General features: G+C 48.8%; 1 protein-coding gene across 10 annotated transcripts in view; it reads left to right on the forward strand.

Annotated features, from left to right (window-relative positions):
* The window catches only part of ERG (ETS transcription factor ERG), a 212837-nt gene that overhangs the window by 112505 nt on the left and 80384 nt on the right, over positions 1–19948 (forward strand). For 2 of the 10 annotated variants that reach the window (XM_084802321.1, XM_084802326.1), the window contains exon 1: positions 1514–1815. The exons of 4 other annotated variants lie outside the window; for them this stretch is intronic. In XM_084802321.1, coding sequence (XP_084658447.1) covers positions 1756–1815 — 60 coding nt within the window. In that variant the 5' untranslated portion in view covers positions 1514–1755. Of the gene's footprint in view, positions 1–1214; positions 1368–1506; positions 1924–19948 lie in introns of those variants that run through there. 4 more of the 10 variants (XM_084802324.1, XM_084802325.1, XM_084802329.1 and 1 more) reach the window with 4 other exon arrangements.

Here is a 19948-nt window from a genome sequence, read left to right on the forward strand (position 1 = left end):
TGGCCCAGCTTTCATGTGCTTCAACTCAAAGCAAACTGTTGTTCCTTCCACAGAGCAAGTAATTTCCTGAGAGTGACTAATTGAAAGCCCCAAGTCCTGTAAGGAATGTTCAGGACTGTGTCAACTCTACTTCCTTCGGGGTGGGGGTGGGGTGGGGAACAGAGCTATGGCCCTGAACCACCTGCAGGTTGGGTTTTACGCAGTTAATGAGAACTTCTCCCGGCCTCCTGTCTGTAGCTCATGGTCCACAGCATGGGTGTCTGTCAGAGGGGCATATGTTCTAGAATGTAGAGACTAGTTATTGGAGTGTGTGCATAAGCATTTCTAGTGGATATATGTATGCCTGTATATAAGGCATGTATGTTTGCTCAGGTGAGCACGTGTGTATGGCCAGTCAACCCTGATGTTAGCCTTCAGACTCTGGTCTGTAACTGGCCGGTTAGCATAGGCTGGCCAGCTAGTGAGCTCAGGGCTCCCCAGGATTGGAGTTGGAGGTGCGTGCCACTACACCCAGCTTTCTGTCTGTGGGCTCTGAGGATTGAACTCGGGTCCTCAGGCCTGCATAGTAAACACTTGGCTGGCTAAGCCACTTCCCCAGCCCATTAAATAAGTGTTTGAAAACAAGATTTTGATATATTCTTTTTTCTTTAATAATCTTTGTTAATTTGGTTCCAGTGTCTGCATTTTCAACTCATTTCTTGGGGGAGCAAAGAGTGATTTCACATATTTGGAAAGAGAACCCCTGAAGTAGTCTTGGAGCGGTCTATGGAGGCATTGAATAAACCAAGGTTTATTGATAGCTGGCTGGCAAATTGCCCTCAAATTGCCCTCATTAAAAGTGACCACGTAGTAACATCAAACAGGTTTAGTTAGCTTCAGCCCTCTGCCCTAGCTGGGTGGCACTCCTGGGGAGGGGGGAGCCGTGAAGGACAGGCGCCCAGGCTGTGAGGTCACCTCCCATGGGCGGCCATGCGGAGCCCCATCACATCTGGTGCAGCCTGTCACCCAGAGTCACACAGGTCACACCTGCTGTGACAGTCCAGCCCCAGCCAGTTGATGCCCCCCTCCATTTTTTTTTTAAATTAAAAAAAAATTCTCCTGGCTGCATATCATCAAGAAAAACAACATTGTTTTCAGGGTCTCTTATCTCTCCACTCCCAAATATCCTGTTTCTTTGGGCTGGGCAGCCAGGACCAATAGAAACCTCTTCCTGCCATTGGCTGACTTCATTTCCCAGACTTAGCACAATCTCATCCGCTCTAAACAACCTCATCAAAACTACTTTCTGGTCAGAGAGAAGCAATAATTATTATTAACATTTATTAACGATCAATAAACTTGATTGCATTATGGCCAGCACTATTAAGGTAAGGAGAGGGTTTCTCTACTTTTGACAAAATCTTGTTCTTGCGCTCGCTTGGCTTCCTTTATCAAGGGCAGATAAGTCAGGGTTGGGCAACACCCCCCCTACCACAATAGAGGACAACAAGATTTCCTTTGCGCTGCCTAGTAAATTTCCTTTTTCCTACTCCGACCATCCGCAAGGCTTAAAAACTTCAAACTCAGAAAAAAATTGGGGTTTCTAAATTCACTGTTGAGCGCCGTGGATTACTTTTGCGATGGCTTTTCGGAGCGCCTTCTGAATTTTCCCGGCTCTTTACCTGTTCCTAACGGTGTCTGGATGTGGGTCTGATACAAGGCCACAGTCTCGGAGGTTGGAGGGCAGGGTCAAAGAGATGGTCTTGTCAATGGTGAATGTTTGGATGCACTTCAGGGAGTCCTTACCACCAGGCGTGCCAGCACGTCCCCGTGGAAGTAAGGAGACTCTCCGTGGCTGTTGGTAACAGGATGGACAAATGTTGACTTGAGCTGTGGGACCTCCGTGCTGAGAGGACGTCTCTAAACTCAAATGGTGGTAACTGGGTGTGTTGGTTTATGTGTCTGCCACAAATAAAACACCTGCCTCTCTGCGCACTGTAAGCTTTCTTCCTAGCGATGTGTGGCCTGTGGGGACCGCAAAGCAGCGGGCGGCTGGCCTCCTCTCTGCTGTGTTTGGGTGGGTCTATGCGTTTCTTGTAAATGTTTCTAGAAGAAAGCTGGTAGAGTGTAGTGTGGAGACAAAGCTGCGCGGATGGGAACTAAATGTGGGCTGGGTGGAAGCCGTTGTACTATGAGGTGGTGGGTCTGTTTGACTACATCCCAGGCCACCACGCTTTGGTGACGGTTGTAGCCGACACAGGCAAAGAAAGGAAGCCAAAGAGTGTTACTCGTTGCGTCTTTAGTTTTGTGGCACAAAAGATGAGACGTGACCTGTTTGTCCAGTAAGAGTTCTGCTCAGCTTGAAAACTCATTAAAAAAAAAATTGGGGTCTGCCCAGAACTGAGATGAGGCCTTAGAAAGCCCTCTTTGGTTTAATGTCCGTCACAACTTGACTGTCACGTAAACTCTGCTGCGGAGCTCTGTCCACTTTTCGTTTCTCAGGGTATATATTCTGTAATCTAGTAAGGCTTGTACCAAAGGCTGGCGCCTTAGAGTTTGCTGCATTCTCTGGCTTTAGGGATTAGTGCCAGCTGCAATATTGTGACCTAGAGGGGAGTTTTAACATCAGGTCCGATATATCCTACTTTTAGATAAATGAGTAGAAATGACTTGATTTTTATAACCCCCAAATGCTGCCCTTTGGATCCTGCTTTAGACTCTTAATTTTATCCATATTTTGAAAACAATAAATCAAATAATCTCTATAAATGTTAAAGAACTTGAGTAGAAGCTTATGTGGGTTCCTCCCCACTCCCCAAATCAATGCTTTTAAAGGGCATAGGAAGAGCGGGTCGCCTTGTGCAAAGTGGAGAGCATTTTGACAAACATTCCAGTGTGTTGCTCTCCCTCATTTATGATCTACAGTTATGAAAAAGTCACTTTTGGAGTCTGAATGCATTTTATTTCTTGAATACCTTTGGGGACAATTGCTTGCTCTGCTGGGGAACTCTGGCCATGGGTGATTTCAGGGTTACATGTATGTCCTCTATCTCCCTGCGATTGAATTCTTCAAGACCCCCCACCCTTTAAAAGCAGTCTCTCCTGAGAGGTGACTTCCTGGAAGATGAGCTTTCTGTGAGCTTTCCTGGATAAAGCAGTGAGATGCTTTTACAGCTTTGTTCATGGGGTAGGAAAAGAAGCCGTGAGTCTGTTGACTGCAACTTTAATTACGCTTATGGTAGCTGGAGCAAGCCTCAGCTTAGCATAGGGAAATGTCCCCTGAGGTTAAGAGACAGTCCCCTCAGGAGCACTTCCCCATGGCAAACGTGCTCAGAGTTAGGTGTTTCAGTCAGCTCTGAGCTTGTGAAGGTGGCATGCCATCTCAGTGGGGTTATTTCCTTCAGTCACTCTGCCTAAAGCCCCGTGAGGCACTCTGTTGGTGTTCTTTCCTGGCTTTGGCGATTTGAGGTTAGACAGCACGGTGGTGTTTCAGTGGGGAGCGGTAAAGGTGTTTTAGGGACTGGTATTTCTCTCTGCACTCATGGGCCTCAGGATGAGACTGAGGGTTCTGACAGGAGCAGGTTAGTATCCGAGCCAACGCCTGTGTGCAGGTAGCGGGAAGATGGCTGCGACTGCTGCAGCTGCTTGGACCCTGGAGCCCGTTGTCCCCAGTGTGACCTTCTATGCCTCAGTTAGGGCTTTAACTCAGCCCTCCAAAGGTTGTCCCGACCTTGTTTACGGAAGCCCAGGATCTATACGTTGTGTCCTGCATTTAAAAACACTGGGCGGGAAACTTAATAAGGTTATGACAGAAACAGTCTGACCCTGAACAAGTATGGCGGATGGGAAGCCTAGGTGGCAAGCCTTAATTCTGGAGTTGAACTTTGCACTCGAGTGCACGCATGTGCAAAGGAAGGGCACAGAGGGAGCATGTTCAAAAAGCACCTTGAGTGGAGGCAGCTTAGGAATCAGACAGGATGTGGAAATTTCCTAAGAGTCCCCAGGCGAGCCGGGTCTGGACGGTTGGAAAGTTCCTGAGGAGGCTCACAACACTGCGCTGGGGATGATGCATGGGCTTTTGGTGGATGTGGCTAAGGATCCTGACAGCAGCTGTTTTCCTCCTCCACCTCCTGGCATCAGGGGAGTAGGCATGGCTTCCTCGCTGCTTTGTGGGGGGCTCGTTGACCATGGAAGAAACTCCAGGTGCCAAATGTTGTTGTTCTGCTGGGTAACTGCCACATCTCAGAGCAGCCCCCCTTCCCACCCCCCTCCCACTCCCCATCCCCCCAGAGCAACCCCACCCCCATGTCTGCTCTGGTTTAAGTGCACTAAAAGACAGGGCTTCTCCAAATGACATCCTGTGTGCATTGGGGCCACTCCCAGGTCCCAGCTGCCCTCCGTGGTACAGCAGTGTGCATATCCATGAATGCACGCGTGAGTGAGTGTGTGCATGTGTGTGTGCATGTGTGTGTGCACCTCTGCCTGCCAGGCGTCCTGACTCGTGGCCCTGTTGAGCAGAGTCTGAAAATGGATGAACCTCATTTAACATGCTGCAGGACCCCCACGCTCAGAGAATGTTCCAGAGCAAAACGATTCCTTCATTGTCTGTATCTCCTTTAAAATCGTTACTGGCTTTTCCCCTCCTCCCTTCTAGAAAACAGATCTCAATCTTTAAAGACATTATTCCCAAGCATGTGTGTGTGCACACACACACACCAGTGTTTCTTTTAAAACCACGCATAGAAAATAAAATACAACGAGAATGTTGCTTGTGCTTTCAGAACGTCCAAGTGAGTTCCCTTCAGCCAAGAGGCATTGGTCTAGCCACTGGTGTTCATGAGGCACTGTGGGGACCCACCCGAGTCCCTGAAATGAGCAGTCTCAGCAGTGCAAATCTGCAGAGACGGTTTTGAAGATCTGCAGTCTCAACATTGCTCTGGTGAGCCTTGTCCTGTTGCTCTAGGGCCTTCTGCTGTGATAGGGTGACGGACACTGCTTCCTATTCTGCCCTGGGAACACCCTCAGATCACCTCAGAGGCCACACACACACAGACACACACACAGACACAGACACACACACACGAGCATGCACACACATTCACATGCTCGCGCACACACACATATGCGCATGCACACACACACACACACACACACGCATGCACATACTTGCTCAGCTGTATTTATGTGCTCAGCTGGCTTGTGTCTATGGGCAAGGCCCCTCAGACGCCTGACCCCAGCTTTCTCACCATCACAGTGGCGGCTCTGCCTCATGCCATGGAGCCTCTAGCAGGCACTCAGTAAGTGGCAGATGCCCGTCACTCAGGTCGTGGTCGCCTTCCATGACAAACTGCCGTGCTTTCTGACTCCGCGTCACCCTCCATGTGTTTCTTGTAAGCCTGCTTCAGGAGGGAAGCGTATGGCCACAGAAGGAGCAGCAGGGTGACTTCCCGCAGTCATAAAGTAGCCACCGCAGAGCCTGTGGCAGAGTGTGCTGGGCTGCGGGGATGGCGGGAGCTGATGATCAGCACCCACTGCCCTAGGTGACAGTGCCCTGGGGTCCGGCTAGCCTGCTGCCTCACCTGGTCGCTGACAGCAGGAGGCCTGGGCTGCATCTTGTTCCTTGGTCGCACAAAAGAGAGGGTTCCTGGGATCCTTCCCTATCCAGTTGTCATCATAACTTTTAGGGGAAACATAATTTTGCTTTGTACAATTTACAGACATAGAATGAAAGACAATTTTCTTTTTCTTTTTCTTATTTTTCCTTTTGTTTTTTTGAGACAGGGTCTCTCTGTGTAGCCTTGGCTGTCCTGGACTCACTTTGTAGACCAGGCTGGCCTCAAACTCACAGCAATCCTCCTGCCTCTGCCTCCTGAGTGCTGGGATTAAAGGCGTGCGCCACCACTGCCTGACAGTTTTCATTACAGGGAAAGTACAAAGATGTTATGAAATCAATTTAGATTCTCTTCATCCGAGGAGGCTACAGTGGCTACTGACCTCTGGTGTGGTCTTTCTGATTGTGTGTGTGTGTGTGTGTGTGTGTGTGTGTGTGTGTGTTCTTCTATATAGCTAACTGTTCTGCTTTTTTTCCTTGATACTAATTTGTATACATTCCACCACCATGTCACGTATAAGCCTTTAATTAGCATAATTTTATGTTTCTTTTATTCCACATAAAATAGATGTCATCCTTTTACAACCAATGCCTGCTGCATTCTCTCCGTGATTAACTTTGTGAGCTTGGTTGCTTAGAAAAGAAATTCTTGTGCCCAAGTACTCCTATCTTTACTGTCCTTGTCAATGTTAAGCATCTTGCCAGGTCCGCAAATGGGTGCCCACTCCCACCGAGAGGGCTTGCGTCACCCAGGGCTCCTTGGATATTTTGACCTAACCTCTTTTGTGGCCCTTCTCCTCATTTTGACTTGAATTGGTGTGTGTTTCAGCATTCCCCCCCCCCTCTTTTCCTGAGAACCTGTCTCAATTGTCCACTGCAACTTTTATTTTTGCCCTTCCACGCCCCGTTTGACACAGCACGTTTCCCAGTGTGTCTCCCACGGACCTTGTCAGGGCCTGGGCTCTGTCATTTTTCTCTTCCCTCCCATGCGTTTCCTCCAGTTTCTTCTCCCTCTGCCTACTGCTCGCCTTGGTTTGTTTGTATCTCAGGAACCCAGAGGGCCTCGTTCTTAGTAATAAATAACACACACACACACACACACACACACACACACACACACACACACACACTTCTTCAGCAGTGTCAGCAGGGGCTGGCGAGCTGTTGGGCTGACAAGTATCCAAATAATGTATTTTTAACTAAAATCCATTGCAGTCACTAGGGAGGAGGCAAGGGATCAAAAATAAAGTGGTCCATTGTGAAGTCACAGCTCCTTAGTGGGTCTCTTTTCCCACTGAGATGAAATGGATTAAGTGGAGTGTGCGTGCATTTAAAGGCACATAAAATGCTTTAAAACATGAAGCTCTAGGACTTGGAGCTGGTGATTCCAGTTTGATGCCATGCCGGAGCTGCCTGTCAGGCCTTGTGCTTAATAAACAAGCACCCTGTCTCAGATGCTCAGGGCAAGCTGGCACTGTAGCTTCCTCACAGTAAGGACGGAAGCTTTGAGAAGGAAACAGAGTGGATGGTCTCCTTTCTTGGTGTCCTCGGTGATCTCTCTAGGCTGGTTGTTCCCTGTCTCCCTGGCGCTAAGTTTCTTAGCAAAGAAAGGCGCGCTGAGTGCTCTGAAAAACAGCAAGACGCTGGGTCGTAAGAGTCCTTGTAACTGTCTACCCTGTCACCTGTTCTTACGTGAAAACAGCCCGACAGCAGCCATCCTGTCTGTCACAAGAGGCAGCTAGGCAGTGGGCTGCTGGGAAACTTGAGGGTGGTGGCATCTTGCTGCTGCTTCTGTGTTTGCTTGGTGACAAGGACTGTTTTAGACTGTTTCATTTTTTGAATTTTTGAAATGGTCTCACTCTGTACCTACCCCCAGGATGGCAGAGAACTCATGGCAACCCTCCTGCCTCGGCCTCATCATTGTCAGGATTGCCTGGCTTAAAGGAATATATGCATCAAATGATTTTTCTCCTGCAGTAGTGGGGATGAACTTCAAGGCTTTGTGCGTGCTGGCAAGAATTCTTTCCTTATTTGGCAGTATCTAAGGGATTCCAGGTCTGTTGGTGACTGGCTTACGTGTCCTCAGCCCAAGTGTCAACTTCCTTGCTCTGCCTCGGGTGTCAGTAATGAAAGCTGGGGTTGGAGTTTTCCGCTAGGCCCCGCTGAGTCTTTCAGTGGGGTGTTGGGGGAACTTGGGCCAGGGAGGAACAGGTGCCATGCTGTTATGTGCAGATAAGTGCTGAGGGTCTCAGAAAAGAAAAACACCAAAGCCAAGTAAAATCATGTATGTTTTCAAGTGCCACATCAGGCTCCAACCATAACATCAACACCAGGGCTATTACTTCAAACACTTGCTGAAAACAATGCGTGCTTGCTTCTGGAAAATATGATGGGAAACATCAACCGGGGAAGCTACAGGCTTGACTGGTGCACATTCAAGGATGTGTGTGTGTGTGTGTGTGTGTGTGTGTGTGTGTGTGTGTGTGTGTGTGAGTCTGCATGCACCTGTGTGCACAGATGTGTGGTCACTAGAGGTCAGTGCTTGGTATCTTCCTCAGTTGCACTGATTTGGTTGGGCCAGCTGTTCAGGGAGCCCCGCACCCCTCTGTCTGGGAACCCCAGTCTTCACCACTCCACTGCGGGGCTCCCAGAAGCACCTCCTGCTAGATTCAACCTTTACATGAGTGCTGGGGAATCGAACTCAGGTCCTCATGCTTAAGTGTCAGGCCCTTTATGCACCGAGCCATCATCTGTTCCCCTCCACACCTGCACCCCTGGTTCTGAACAATCCCACTTTTGAGGCACCCACGTCTGTGATTCACCATTTATTTTGCTGTCTTGACATTGCAGTGTTACCAATAACACATGGGGCCTCTTCCACCCCTCCCCCATCCTCTCATTCCGTCTCCCTCCTAACCCCGTACCCTCTTTGTTGCTGCAAATAACAAGTCCAGTTAATAAAGCCCGTGTGGGCTCGGGTGTGCGGCCACACTTGATGGCACGTACTCTTGAGCTTCACTCAGAAGGAGAAGAGACTGTTGAGAGAATACGTCGGAATTTGTCAACGTGGTGAGTCCATGACTCAACCTGAGGCAAGGTTTCCTAAGACATTGCTTTAATAACTTGTGGTTTCGTGTTGCCTGGCTCTCCTTGGTGGTCCCGTGTGTTTCTACAGTGGCCGTCGGTAGCGGGGAAGGCTGCACAGGTCGCCGAGCCCCCAGTTAGCTGCAAGAAGGACTTGATGCTCTATTTCTTGGTCCTATCATTGCGATAGACTCTGTGGGAAAAGGTTGGCTTTATCATTGCTACAGGGCATGGCAGGCACAGACAGTAGTCACAGAAGGGCCAGGGAGAGGGGACTCCCTGGGAGGGGAGTGGTGGCCAGATCTTCAGCCTGGCACAGTGGGACCTCAGCAGGAAGTCAGCCTCCCATGGCCTTTGTTCTTTAGGGGTGGGGGGAGTGGAGCTGGGCTGCAAGTGCATCACACAGTGCTTCCTGAGGCCCCACACAGTGGGGCCTAGGCAGATTGTCTGTGAGGCTAGCCAGATGCTCTCAGCAGGGTTGCAAATCATAGCCCTGGTCGAGCCCTTTTCACCTGGGAACACCACCATGCCCGCTTGTGTTGCTGTGGAGTGCACTGGGCGCAGGAGCTCCTCAGTAAATGGGAGCCACTTGCATCTGTATCCAGGCTCGCCTCCATCCACTGTGAGCAACAGAGGAATACAATTGTGTACCGTTGCTTTCTTTCAGCGTCACCACCGATGTGTGAGTTCAGCTTTTCCACATTCAAGGGGCTCGTTTGACCCTTTTCTCCAAGGGGCTCCCTGCTCTGTATTGTGAGACAAAAGCTCTGGCAGAAATAGCCACTTCCCAGTGTTCACAGCTGGAGATGACATGCCCAGTGCTAGGACATGCCTGATGGTGCACCTGACTGACCCTTTTCTGGATCAGTCCCTCCCTCTCCCTGATCCTCTCTTCTCTCCATTTTCTTCTCTCCTTTCTCTTCTCTTTTCCTTCTTCCCCTCCCTCCCTCCCTCCCCCTCTTCTTCTTGCTCTCTCTCTCTCTCTCCCTCCCTCTCTCCCTCCCTCCCTCCCCCCCCTCTCTCTCTGCATTTCCTGTGAACCCTACTACAGGGGTGTTGAAAAACATAAAGATGAGCAGCGGAGCAATAGAAGCCCTGAGTGTCCAGCAGGGCAGAGGGGCCTAGTTAGGTCCGGTTCTCCTCACTGCTCTCATCCGAGAAATGTGGACAGAGCAGTTCTGTGCATTCTCAGTCTTAAAAGGCAGAGAGAAGACTGCCTGGGAAAGTTGTCCCGTGCAGAACTCATCAACACACAAGGCTTTGGCTTCTCCCATGTCTCTTTGTCCGTGTGGGTGCTTAGGACTAAGAAAATGTATTTACAGTCACAGAAAATGAAAAATATTGCCAAAGAACAAATACAAGTGACTTTCAGAGTTATCTGACTCCAGGAATTTTACTTTCTACTAACTTGAATTAACACAGACAGCTGTGTAGACTTGGCCTCTTTTGTAAGGCAAAGAGGATGAACTGTGAAGCATCTAAAAGAAATAAAATCTGCTTTGCTAGGTCCACCTTCCAGCCATTAAACAATCCCCTCTTTGCTTCTTCATATCCCTGAGAGGAACTGCCTGCTGGACACTAGCCCTACCTCTACCCTTTTGGCTTGCTACTGAGGCATAAGCCCATGGCGGCCAGTTTTTAACTATAGTGATTATGAAGAAAGTGCTTAGATTTTTTTTAAGCCTTGTTCTCTGGTGATGGAAAACATCTTTTTTTAGATCCCGTGTTTACTGCTTTGGTAAACAGTAAAATGCTGCTGCAGCAATTACCTTGAGGACAAACGGTTTGTAGACAGATACTTCCTATACTTGCTTCCTGCCCTGATAGCCAGGCCAACCAGAGTCCCGGGTGGCAGGAAGGGCTCCTTCTGGAAGCTTCCTGCCCATGCACGACTCCTTCCTTATTCTTAATGTCTTCTCCATTGGGATCAAGACCTACTCCTTATTTTGAAGAAAGGAGCCTGTGCTTTCTAACAGGTGAACAGAGGAAGCGTTAAAGTAATGGCTTTTGTGTCTGTTTCTCAATCTTGGTGTTATCTCACAGGACTGCGCTGTGTCCTGGGGGGTGGCTAGGGCTCTCCAGCCTTTTTGAGTCACCGAAAGAGATTTATGACCCTAGTGGTTCTCCCCCATGTTGGCTGAAATCGGCCAGATTTCGATCCAAAAATTTTCAGCTCTTGGTTTGTTCTCTGTGCTGAGTGTACAGCAGTCATTAAATCCCAGGGAACGCATTGTTTGGGGGCCTTTGAAGCAAAACAAATAAAACCACAAAGCACAAGCAGTGAACAATAGAGAGTCATCCATTACCCATCTACAGGACGTGTCCTTAGCGACTGGCCCTTTTGTGGGGGGGGGGGAATATATCAAGTCAACAAACAATAACACCGAACAATAAACTAAACAAAATAAATAGCCTCAAGAGCCCTGGGGCTCTATTCCTGGAAAAGTCCCAGAGAATGTTGCTCACAGGTTCAACACAGGGAAACCTGCTGCTACCACGAGCCTCCTGCAGAGGTCAGAAATAACCACACCCCAAGAAGCTCTCACTGCAGGTGCCCCTCACTCCTAGCCCCCTTCTATGCAGACCCCCCTCATTTCTGGCCAGCCTTCTCTGATGCCCCCCTGGGCCTTCCACAAGGCAAGTGTCTCCTGTGAGCGTGGCAATGCAGTGAGAAGGACACCAGTGGGTAGGAGGCCCCTCTGGTCCTGCACACAAAGGGGCCATGTATATAACTGCCCTGTGGAAACAGAGACTCGCGTTGCCTGGGGAAACTGTTGCATGTGGGAGCTTGTGTCCCCTCATGATTTTCTCTACACAGCCACTCAAGATACATATTTTGTGTTTGAAGTGAACAAGAATTGAAATGAAAAAAAAAAAATTGGCCCCAAGAGAGTTTTCCCTGTGGCGCCTCCCCAAACCTGTTTGCTAATCTTGAGGGCCTCACAGTGTAGAATCCTAGCATCCTGTTTGAGCACAGACAGGGTCTCTTCCTCTGCCCTTGCACTGGGAGGTGTCGTCTGCACAGCGTTGTCACCTGAGGGTGAAGCTCCACCTGTTGTCCCCCAGTGCAGTTCGCCACAGATGCCGCCTCTGCAGGTTTACAAGATGCAGGACACCATGGATCCCGGTGGTGTGAATCTGGGATGGGGTCAGAGGGCAGGCATGTATGGATGGAGGGCCTCACCTGTGGGGGTCCCCTCAGAGACCACCTGGACTGTCTGAGGATGCTTGGTTTGTTCCTGTTACTTGGACTGATGCTCGAAAGATCTGTTGAATAATATTGGCGAAGTGGTAACAATAAAAATCTTCCTATTTTTACATTTCAAAACAATTACTATGGAGATTTAGAAAAGTAAAATTCAGAAAAGAAAATTAAAATATTTTATGTCACACCATCACAGGTGTGCTGGTGCTTGACTCTTTTCTGATGCTGTATATATGGTTTGTTTTGTTTTGTTTTGTTTTTTGCAGGTATAACATTTGAGAAATGAAACTCATTTTTAATATAGCGATTTCCTACTCACTTCCTTTTTCATAGGCTCCTTGGGAAATACAGGTCCCATGTTGTGTGTGTGTGTTTTTTTCTTTCTTCTTCTTTTTTTCTTTTCAGGGCTGGAAACTGAACCCAGGGCATAGTGCGTGGGCTGCAAGCTCTCTATGCCCTGACCTGTGTCCACTCTCGGAGGCTTGTTTCCCTTATCTGATGGGGCAGTGACACCTGTCTTGCAGTCCTGTGACTGAAAAGCTTGGAGCATGCATGACTTTGGAGCATCGGGGGGCAGGGTGAGCCCTCTAGCCACTCACCCGATACTCTGTGCTTTGAAACTTTTAAAATGATTTTTAAAAATATTTATTTTTATTATTTAAAAGTGTGTGTGTGTGTGTGTGTGTGTGTGTGTGTGTGTGTGTACATAACTGCAGTTGCCGGCACAGGCTAGAGGTATCAGGTCTCCGAGAGCTGGAGTTACAGGCAGTTGTAAACTGTGTCATATCAGAGTTAAATCTGAATACAGGCCATCTGCAGGAGCAGTGAATACTCTCTTAGCCACAGGCCATGTTTTCACCCCCATCTCTTTGATTTTGAGACAGGATCCCACTGTGTAGCTCAGGCTAGCCTTGAATTTGTGAGCCTTCTGCCTTTTCCAAGCTGTTTGGATTATGTTCCACCATATATAGCCTCATCATCATCATCATCATCATCATCATCATCATCATCATCATCACATATGTGCTATTTGCTCTTCGGTAGTAAATCAATTATCTTTTCCAGATGTAATTTTCATGTTTGTCTTCAAACCCAGTGCACTTTGGACCCTCAGAGTTTTGTGTGAAGGGGCAAGTTGTGAGAAGTGAGGGACTCAACTGTGTGGCCGTCTTCAAGCGAAGACCCAGGGGTGGGCAGTTGCACTTAGCTCCATTTTTGTAATCCCAGGAAAAGAGTCAAGGAGAAACCAAGATGGGCTCCTAAGGCATCTCTTCTCCGGCCTTAGTCCCTGGGTGAGCTCTCTGCTGGGAGGTGCAGTTCTGCAAGGAGCAGCCGTGGAGTTGAAGGTGACAGTTGAAGTTTTCACCAATTCTCCAGCACGGGGGGGGGGGGGGGGGGGGACCTTAGTGAGAGGAAGTGAGCAGGCGTCTACTGAATTACCACGGCAGGGCAGTTCCTGTGAGTCAAAGTTTGTGAGGGAGAGGGCCACGGGTTCCTGACTATAACCTCTTCTCTTTAGGAGGCTGAGCCAAGAGAACTGCATGTTCAAAGACCTGCGGAGGCTGCAGCGTGGGGCCCAGGCTGGGCAACTTAGATCCTGGGTTAAAATAGTTAAAGTAGGAAGAGGCACGAGGGACGTAGTTTAATGGTAGAGCACCTGCCTCACAGGCACCCTGAGTCCAGGCCTTCAGTCAGCAGTCTGTCTGACTGTTTCTCCCTCCCTCTGTCTATCTCTGTCTCTGTCTCTCTTTTTCTCCCTCTCTGTCTCTCTCTCTCTCTCTGTCTTTGACTCCCTTCCCCCCTCCACACACACACGCACACGCACACGCACACCCATGCACATTAGTTTATATCACACCAGTCATGATCAGACACCCCCAAATACGGGCTGTGAAAACTAAGTGCTCTGAGCTGTGACTGTTACGCCACTCCAGTGAGCAATGCATCCTGGGTAAATGTCTACCTGACGAATGGATAGCTGCTCCAGTGGTAAGTGTGCAAGTGTGCAAGTGCGCATTGGATCAACAGGAAGGCAGCGCCAGTGCGTGACAAAACAATGATAAGGAATCTGTTCCTTTTTTTCACGCTGTGTTTTTTTTTTCCTTCAACAAATCTACACTTTTTCCTCCAACATGGCTTAAATGACGAGTCGCCATTTGCTTTAACGTTTGATTGTGCATGTTTATGGCGCGAGTGTTCATACTCATATAGGTCATGGTAAGGCTGCTGTGCTCAAGAAGGGTCATGTTTCTGCTCTCTTCTGTAGTTATCCAGCGTGCGTGTCAGGGGTCGGGTCTGCTCCGCCTCTGTATTTACCGTGAGCAAAGTTGCAAGGTACGGCAGCGTGTTAGTTAGTGCAGCTCTGGGTAGCACATTGCCCTCTAGACTCCATCATCCTATGTGACTGATGTTTTCTACCCTTCGGCCTCCATCGTAACCATTTCCTTCCAAACCCTTGGAAACTGTTTTCATTTCTGTTTGATTTGTGCCTATTTAACAGTTTAGCTTGTGCCTGCAAGGGATGCCATACACTCTTCCCTCCCGTTACTAACCTGTTTGGTGCAGCATATCACCCTCAGGATTCCTCCACACAGGGCACGTGATAGAACAATCTATCTCCACGTCTCCTTCCTTTTGATAGGAGTTTCATATAGCTCAGGCTAGCCTGGAATTCTCTGTGTAGCTGATGATGACCTTGAACTTCTGACGCTCTTCCCTCTGTCTTCGAGGGCTGAGACTGTAGCCGTGTGAGTCCACATCTGGTTTGCATGGCATTGAGCACGGAACCCAGGGCTTCATGAATGGCATGCCATCCCCAGCCTGGAATCTCATTGTTCAAAGACAAATACTACTTACATTGCACAGGTTTGCATTCCTTCACCCACTGGGGCTGTCCCTGCGTCGTGTGTCAGGAAAACAATGCTGCCGTGACTGGAGGCTTGTGGGTATCTTTATTGGGTGTAGACTGAATCACCCAGGGACTTCTGGAACATACGGCAGTCATATGCCTGTCCTTGAAAACCCCTGTTGGCCATTTTAGGTCTTCTTTGGGGGAAGGAAAATACCTTTCCACGGTCCTTTGTGCTTGCCTGTGCTGGCCAACTGTACAGGGCTGCGCAGAGCCTGGTGGGGTTCGGAGTGTTTGGGGCTCTTCTCTGGTGAATGTGTTGTCTCTCCTCTGGGCTGTGGATGGGGATACTCCTGCTGGAAACTTAGAAGCAGAAAGGCATCTGCCTAGCAGCTGGTGTGTGGGGGGGCACCTCCTTCCTTGACACTGGCCACGATGCAGCAGGCAGCCTTTGAGTTCACTAAGGGACAACCCCCTCCACCCACTTGATACCAGGGGTCTGCACTGGGTCCTTCGGCTGGCTGTTTGCTGCAGCTTGTTAACTAAGCCTTTGTAGACTGGAATCAATGAGAATCTGTACTAAGCGTGCTGTTGTAAGTACTGCTAGCTTTTCTTCTGTGACTATTGTCACTCCTTTAAAATTTCAATGGCTCTGTAATAATTTAACTTCTTAATTGTGGGTGCTGGCCTCTGTGTACTCTTTCACTCCCACAAGGTTTCATAACACCTGGGATTTGGCAGCTTACACAACGACAGTTTTCATCTACGACAAATGTAAGGCGGCATCTTTATTAGTAGCTAAGTTTCTGTTTTCAACTACAAAATAATCTGTTCGATAGTACAGATTAATATCAGCAACAGAGAATAAGCAGTGTATTAAGTCTTGAAAATGTACATTATTTAATTTGGTCAGTCTTACAGATTAAATGGTTAGGTAGAAAATGATGGTACCAGGAGGCCATGGCTCAGTGGTTGAGCATGTTGCTGCTCTTCCAGAGGACCTGAGTTCAGGTCCCAGCACCCACATCAGGCAGCTCATGGCCCCGGGCACCTGTGACCTCCATCCCCAGGGCACGCAACACATTCATCTCATTTCCGTGGTCACCTGCACATAGTGACACACACTCATACAGACACAGACACATATGCTCATAAATAAAAAAATAAAGATGAATGAAGAAACTGGTGAAAATGTGATCTTCCGTGGAACTTGAGGTGTTCTGTGCAGCTGGTTCAAGGTCTCTGCCTAGATTAGTGTAGGTACATGTAGTTCTCAGGAAAGACGCAGCGGGGCTCCGGGATTCTTTGCCTAGTTTCCCTGAGAGGTAAAACCTTTTTAAAAATGTATTTACTCCTTCATGATTTCCTACATATGTAACGTACTGCGACAATATCCTCCCATTTTATTTTCTTATTCCTTTCTCCCATGGAACCCCTTCAAATCTCTCCCTTCCTACTTTCATGTCTCTTGGGTTTTTTTTTTCTTTTAGAACCCCTGCATTCAGTGTTGCCTGTGAGAGCAGGCGGGGGCTCATGAACGTGAGTCAGGGAGGAAGAGTGCCCAGTGGCTAAGCACTGAGGCAACGGACCCATTTATATTTACATTTTTGCTTTTTGTTTTTTAATGAACATTCTTCAGTTGATTAGGAAATTGCCTCCCTAGTGCATGTAAGACTGTAAATGTTTGCTGAAGGAATGAGTACATGAAGAAGTGATCCAATATATATGAAATCTTTCTCAGGTGAACTGGATAACACAGGGTCCAGTTTGTAAGGAATCAAAGGAAAGGAAATGACCTTCACTTGGGATCAGAGGTTGGAAGAAGTTTTCACTGGCCACTGAGAGCCCATTGTGTCTTAGGCTAATTGCATTTCGGATGTGTACACTTAATTGTTCTTGGATAATTAAAAGAGAAACAGGATTTTGATGGAAGAGCAGGTATTCATGGGCACACTCATGAGTGGGCACACTCACGGAGTAATTTGCTTGTGATTATTGGTTACAAAACATGCTAAGGAGATTATATTTTAACTTCCTTTTGTTCCATTTCGACTTTTAACATGGTTTTAAAACTGTTTTTGAAACTCTAAAGATGCTTGCACCACTGGCTCCCTGCAGAGTTGCGATGCCGGTTAGGATGTGAACTGGGCACATCTCTCATTGGTCCAGAGCTGGATTCTCCTGCCCAGAGAAGTGAAGGCTCTGTCAAGCTAGGGAGTTGACATGAAAAGGTTTATAAAGAAGGATGCGCACTCCTCTGAGACATCATGGCTCGGTTCTGGGGAAGTTTGGCTAAGACTACAAGACAAATGTCGCGTCATGTGATGCCGTAAACCAGGAAAGTGTTTGGTTGTTGTTACAAACAGCAGCCTCGTTACGATATCAGTTTCACAGGGCAACGTGACAAATAACCACCCCCCCCACCCCAGACTGAGTTCCAAGCACCACACGTCTCTTCTCTCACAATTAGGGAGACAGGTGTTCCAGCTGCACCTGCAGGGCAGGCTCCCATGGAGGTTCTGAGGAACAGACCCAGGCCTCTTCTCTGGCCTCGCCTGCCTGCTCAGGCGGCATGTGGTCCCCCTCATCCTGATTGTTGCCTCCTGTCTGTGTATGGTTCCGCCTCTAATAAGGATGCTCTCACTGCATCTAGGACCAACTTTAAATTAGTGTGACCTCATGGCAGCCATTCATCACCTTGGCAAGCCCCAACCACTGAGTAGACCTTACTCCAGGATCACAGGTGAGCACTGTGGCAGTGAGGTGGCAGTGAAGGCCACCGAGGCCCTCCTGCCCTGCGCAGCCTCTCCTGTTTGAAAGAGCAGGGCTCAGGGCACCAACTGTGCCTGTCAGGTAGAGCAAGGATGCCAGGGGTTTCACCTTCATGGCTCTATACCAATCAGTTTTCTGTGTGAGCAGCATTCTAGATGGTGGGACTGTGACTCATGCCATTAGGGGAAACATGACACTTGTTGTGTGCCTGGCCACCACCACAGTTAAACCCTGTGTGATGATCAAAGTGAAATCACTGTAGAGCGAAGCATTCACTCAGCGGGCGGCTCAGTTTCACAAGATACCCAAGTGATGTTGCGGTTTCTCTTATCACTTGACTTAGTAATAAGAGCAAGAGTGTAGTTCGAGGTAGCTCTGGGCTTCAGGCTTTGTTGCCACAGCAGCCAGTCACGTTTCTCCTCCTTGTCCCCCCACCTTCCCAGGCAGATGAGTGTGCTAGTCGCCTCTTCACAGAAGGACTTCCAGTTTCATGTCCTCAGTGCAAAGACTGAACTCACAGAGACGGGCCCCGCTTGCTACAGCTACCAGGAACTGTCTCCTCCTTCTTGCTTCTGTGTCCTTGGTGTCTGCCGAGAGGCCACACACCAGGCTAGAGATGTGACCTGCTGTGACAGGTGCTATGTCTTCTGAAATAGCTCAGTTTCTGAGGTTCAGAACTTTATCTCGCCACTAACAGTGGGGTCTCTGGAAGGTTAAGAAACAGGCTGTGGACTTGGGTCACACACACGTGTCACATTGTCTGTATGCGCTTGCATAGTTCGTGTGCATGAGAGGGCTGCTCCCATGCAGCCGCCCACCTAGCTGTGGTGCTGAGGAGTTCGTGGAGCCATGAGGAGAGGTGGGGGTCACCCAGTGGAATCCTTTTTCCTTGTAAGCTAGTGGCAACTACAGGGGTTCGGTGGGTCCCTTGGATGTGCGATTAGGGCCATTCAACGCGTCCCCATGGATGGTCAGGGCTCTTCTCCCCAAAAGGCTGACAGGCAGCATTAAATCGTGTTTGCAGAGCAAGCCTCTGTTTCCGGGATACCTTTTCTCACTCAGTCTGTAGTAACGTTTCTCAATGTGACAAACACCTGTGTCATGCCATGCTCAGATCCTATTTTTGGGCTGGCCTATACCAACAATGTGGGTGAGGTAACCGTGGAAACGTGTTTGTGTGCAAACATGTCCATGTCTACAAGGCCTTGAGCGCCATGGCTCACCCATTGGGTTCAACGCGACGATAAGAAGCCAGGGGCGGTTTCGAGAGCCGTGTTAGGGCAGTGTGATGGCTAGACAGGAAAACCCGGGCAGATGCATTTGCTTAGGGCACACGGGATGCTTTCAGATCTCCTTCATTTTAAACTAGGGTATAAAGTTGTGGTTCTGCGCACAGAGAACTGGTTAGGTCTCACATACGCACTTTGATATATGTCGTGTCTGAATACTGGGCGTGGCAGGCACCCTCTATCCCATTTGTAACCAGTCACAAACTGTATCTATTTTACCTGTTTACCTAAGCATCGTAAGTGTGGGCGCAGCCCAGAGGCTCAGTATAAGCGGGTCCTAAAGAAAGCTACTGCCTGGGTGATAAGATAAGAGGTGCAGACCCCGCTCTGGGTTTTCAGGGGCTATTTTTAGCTGCAGCTTTCCCAGTAGATGCCCTAACCTTTTTGGTGCTTCTCGGGGGCCCCTTTGGTTAGCTCTGTCCTTACAGTGTGTGCTGATAACGATGTGCTCACAGGTTTGCTGCTGTGAAGCCAGTGGCTTCTCAGAGATCAACAGAACAGCCACTCTGGCCTCTAGGATCAGGGCTCCTGCAGAGCCTCCGTGGTCCATAGGCAGGGACACAGAGCGCATGGTCCATAGGCAGGGACACAGAGCGAGACCACTTGGTATATTTCTCCTGATCCACAGAGGGAAAAGGAGCGTCTCAAGCTGCTGTCCAGTGGTGGACACAGCCCCTAAATCAGCTGTGCCTTGTTCTCCCGAAGCCGGGCAATTTGCTTCAAAACACCTAAGTGGGGTTTTCTGCTCATGACCTCAGCTTGCTGGACCCAAGGGCAGGGGTTACCGGTGTGGTCATCTGGGCTCTGCTGTTCAATACTTTTTCCTGCGCTTGTCCGTTAGTGCACATCTGCAAAGGGGCCGTTGACGTGGAATTCAAATCTGGTTGTTTAGTCTACACGGAGCGGGAAAGGATTCTGTCTCTTTAATATTTATAACGGTTGGACAGAACTTGCCGGGTGAAGGTTAATTGCCCTCCACTTTAAGCGGCTCCCTGCCCAGATGGGTTATCAGGGCTGAACACTCGTTACAAGATTAATCTCATTTCCGACAAGACTTCCCTTTCCTTCAACTGATTTTTGCCCAGCTATTGGAGCTGTCATCAGCCGTTAAAAGGAGGGTGGATCACTCTGGGACAGAAGCGCTGCTATGCACAGAAACA

Source organism: Acomys minous, assembly GCF_964271855.1.
Source record: "Acomys minous genome assembly, chromosome: 11".
NCBI classification, from domain to species: Eukaryota; Metazoa; Chordata; class Mammalia; order Rodentia; family Muridae; genus Acomys; species Acomys minous.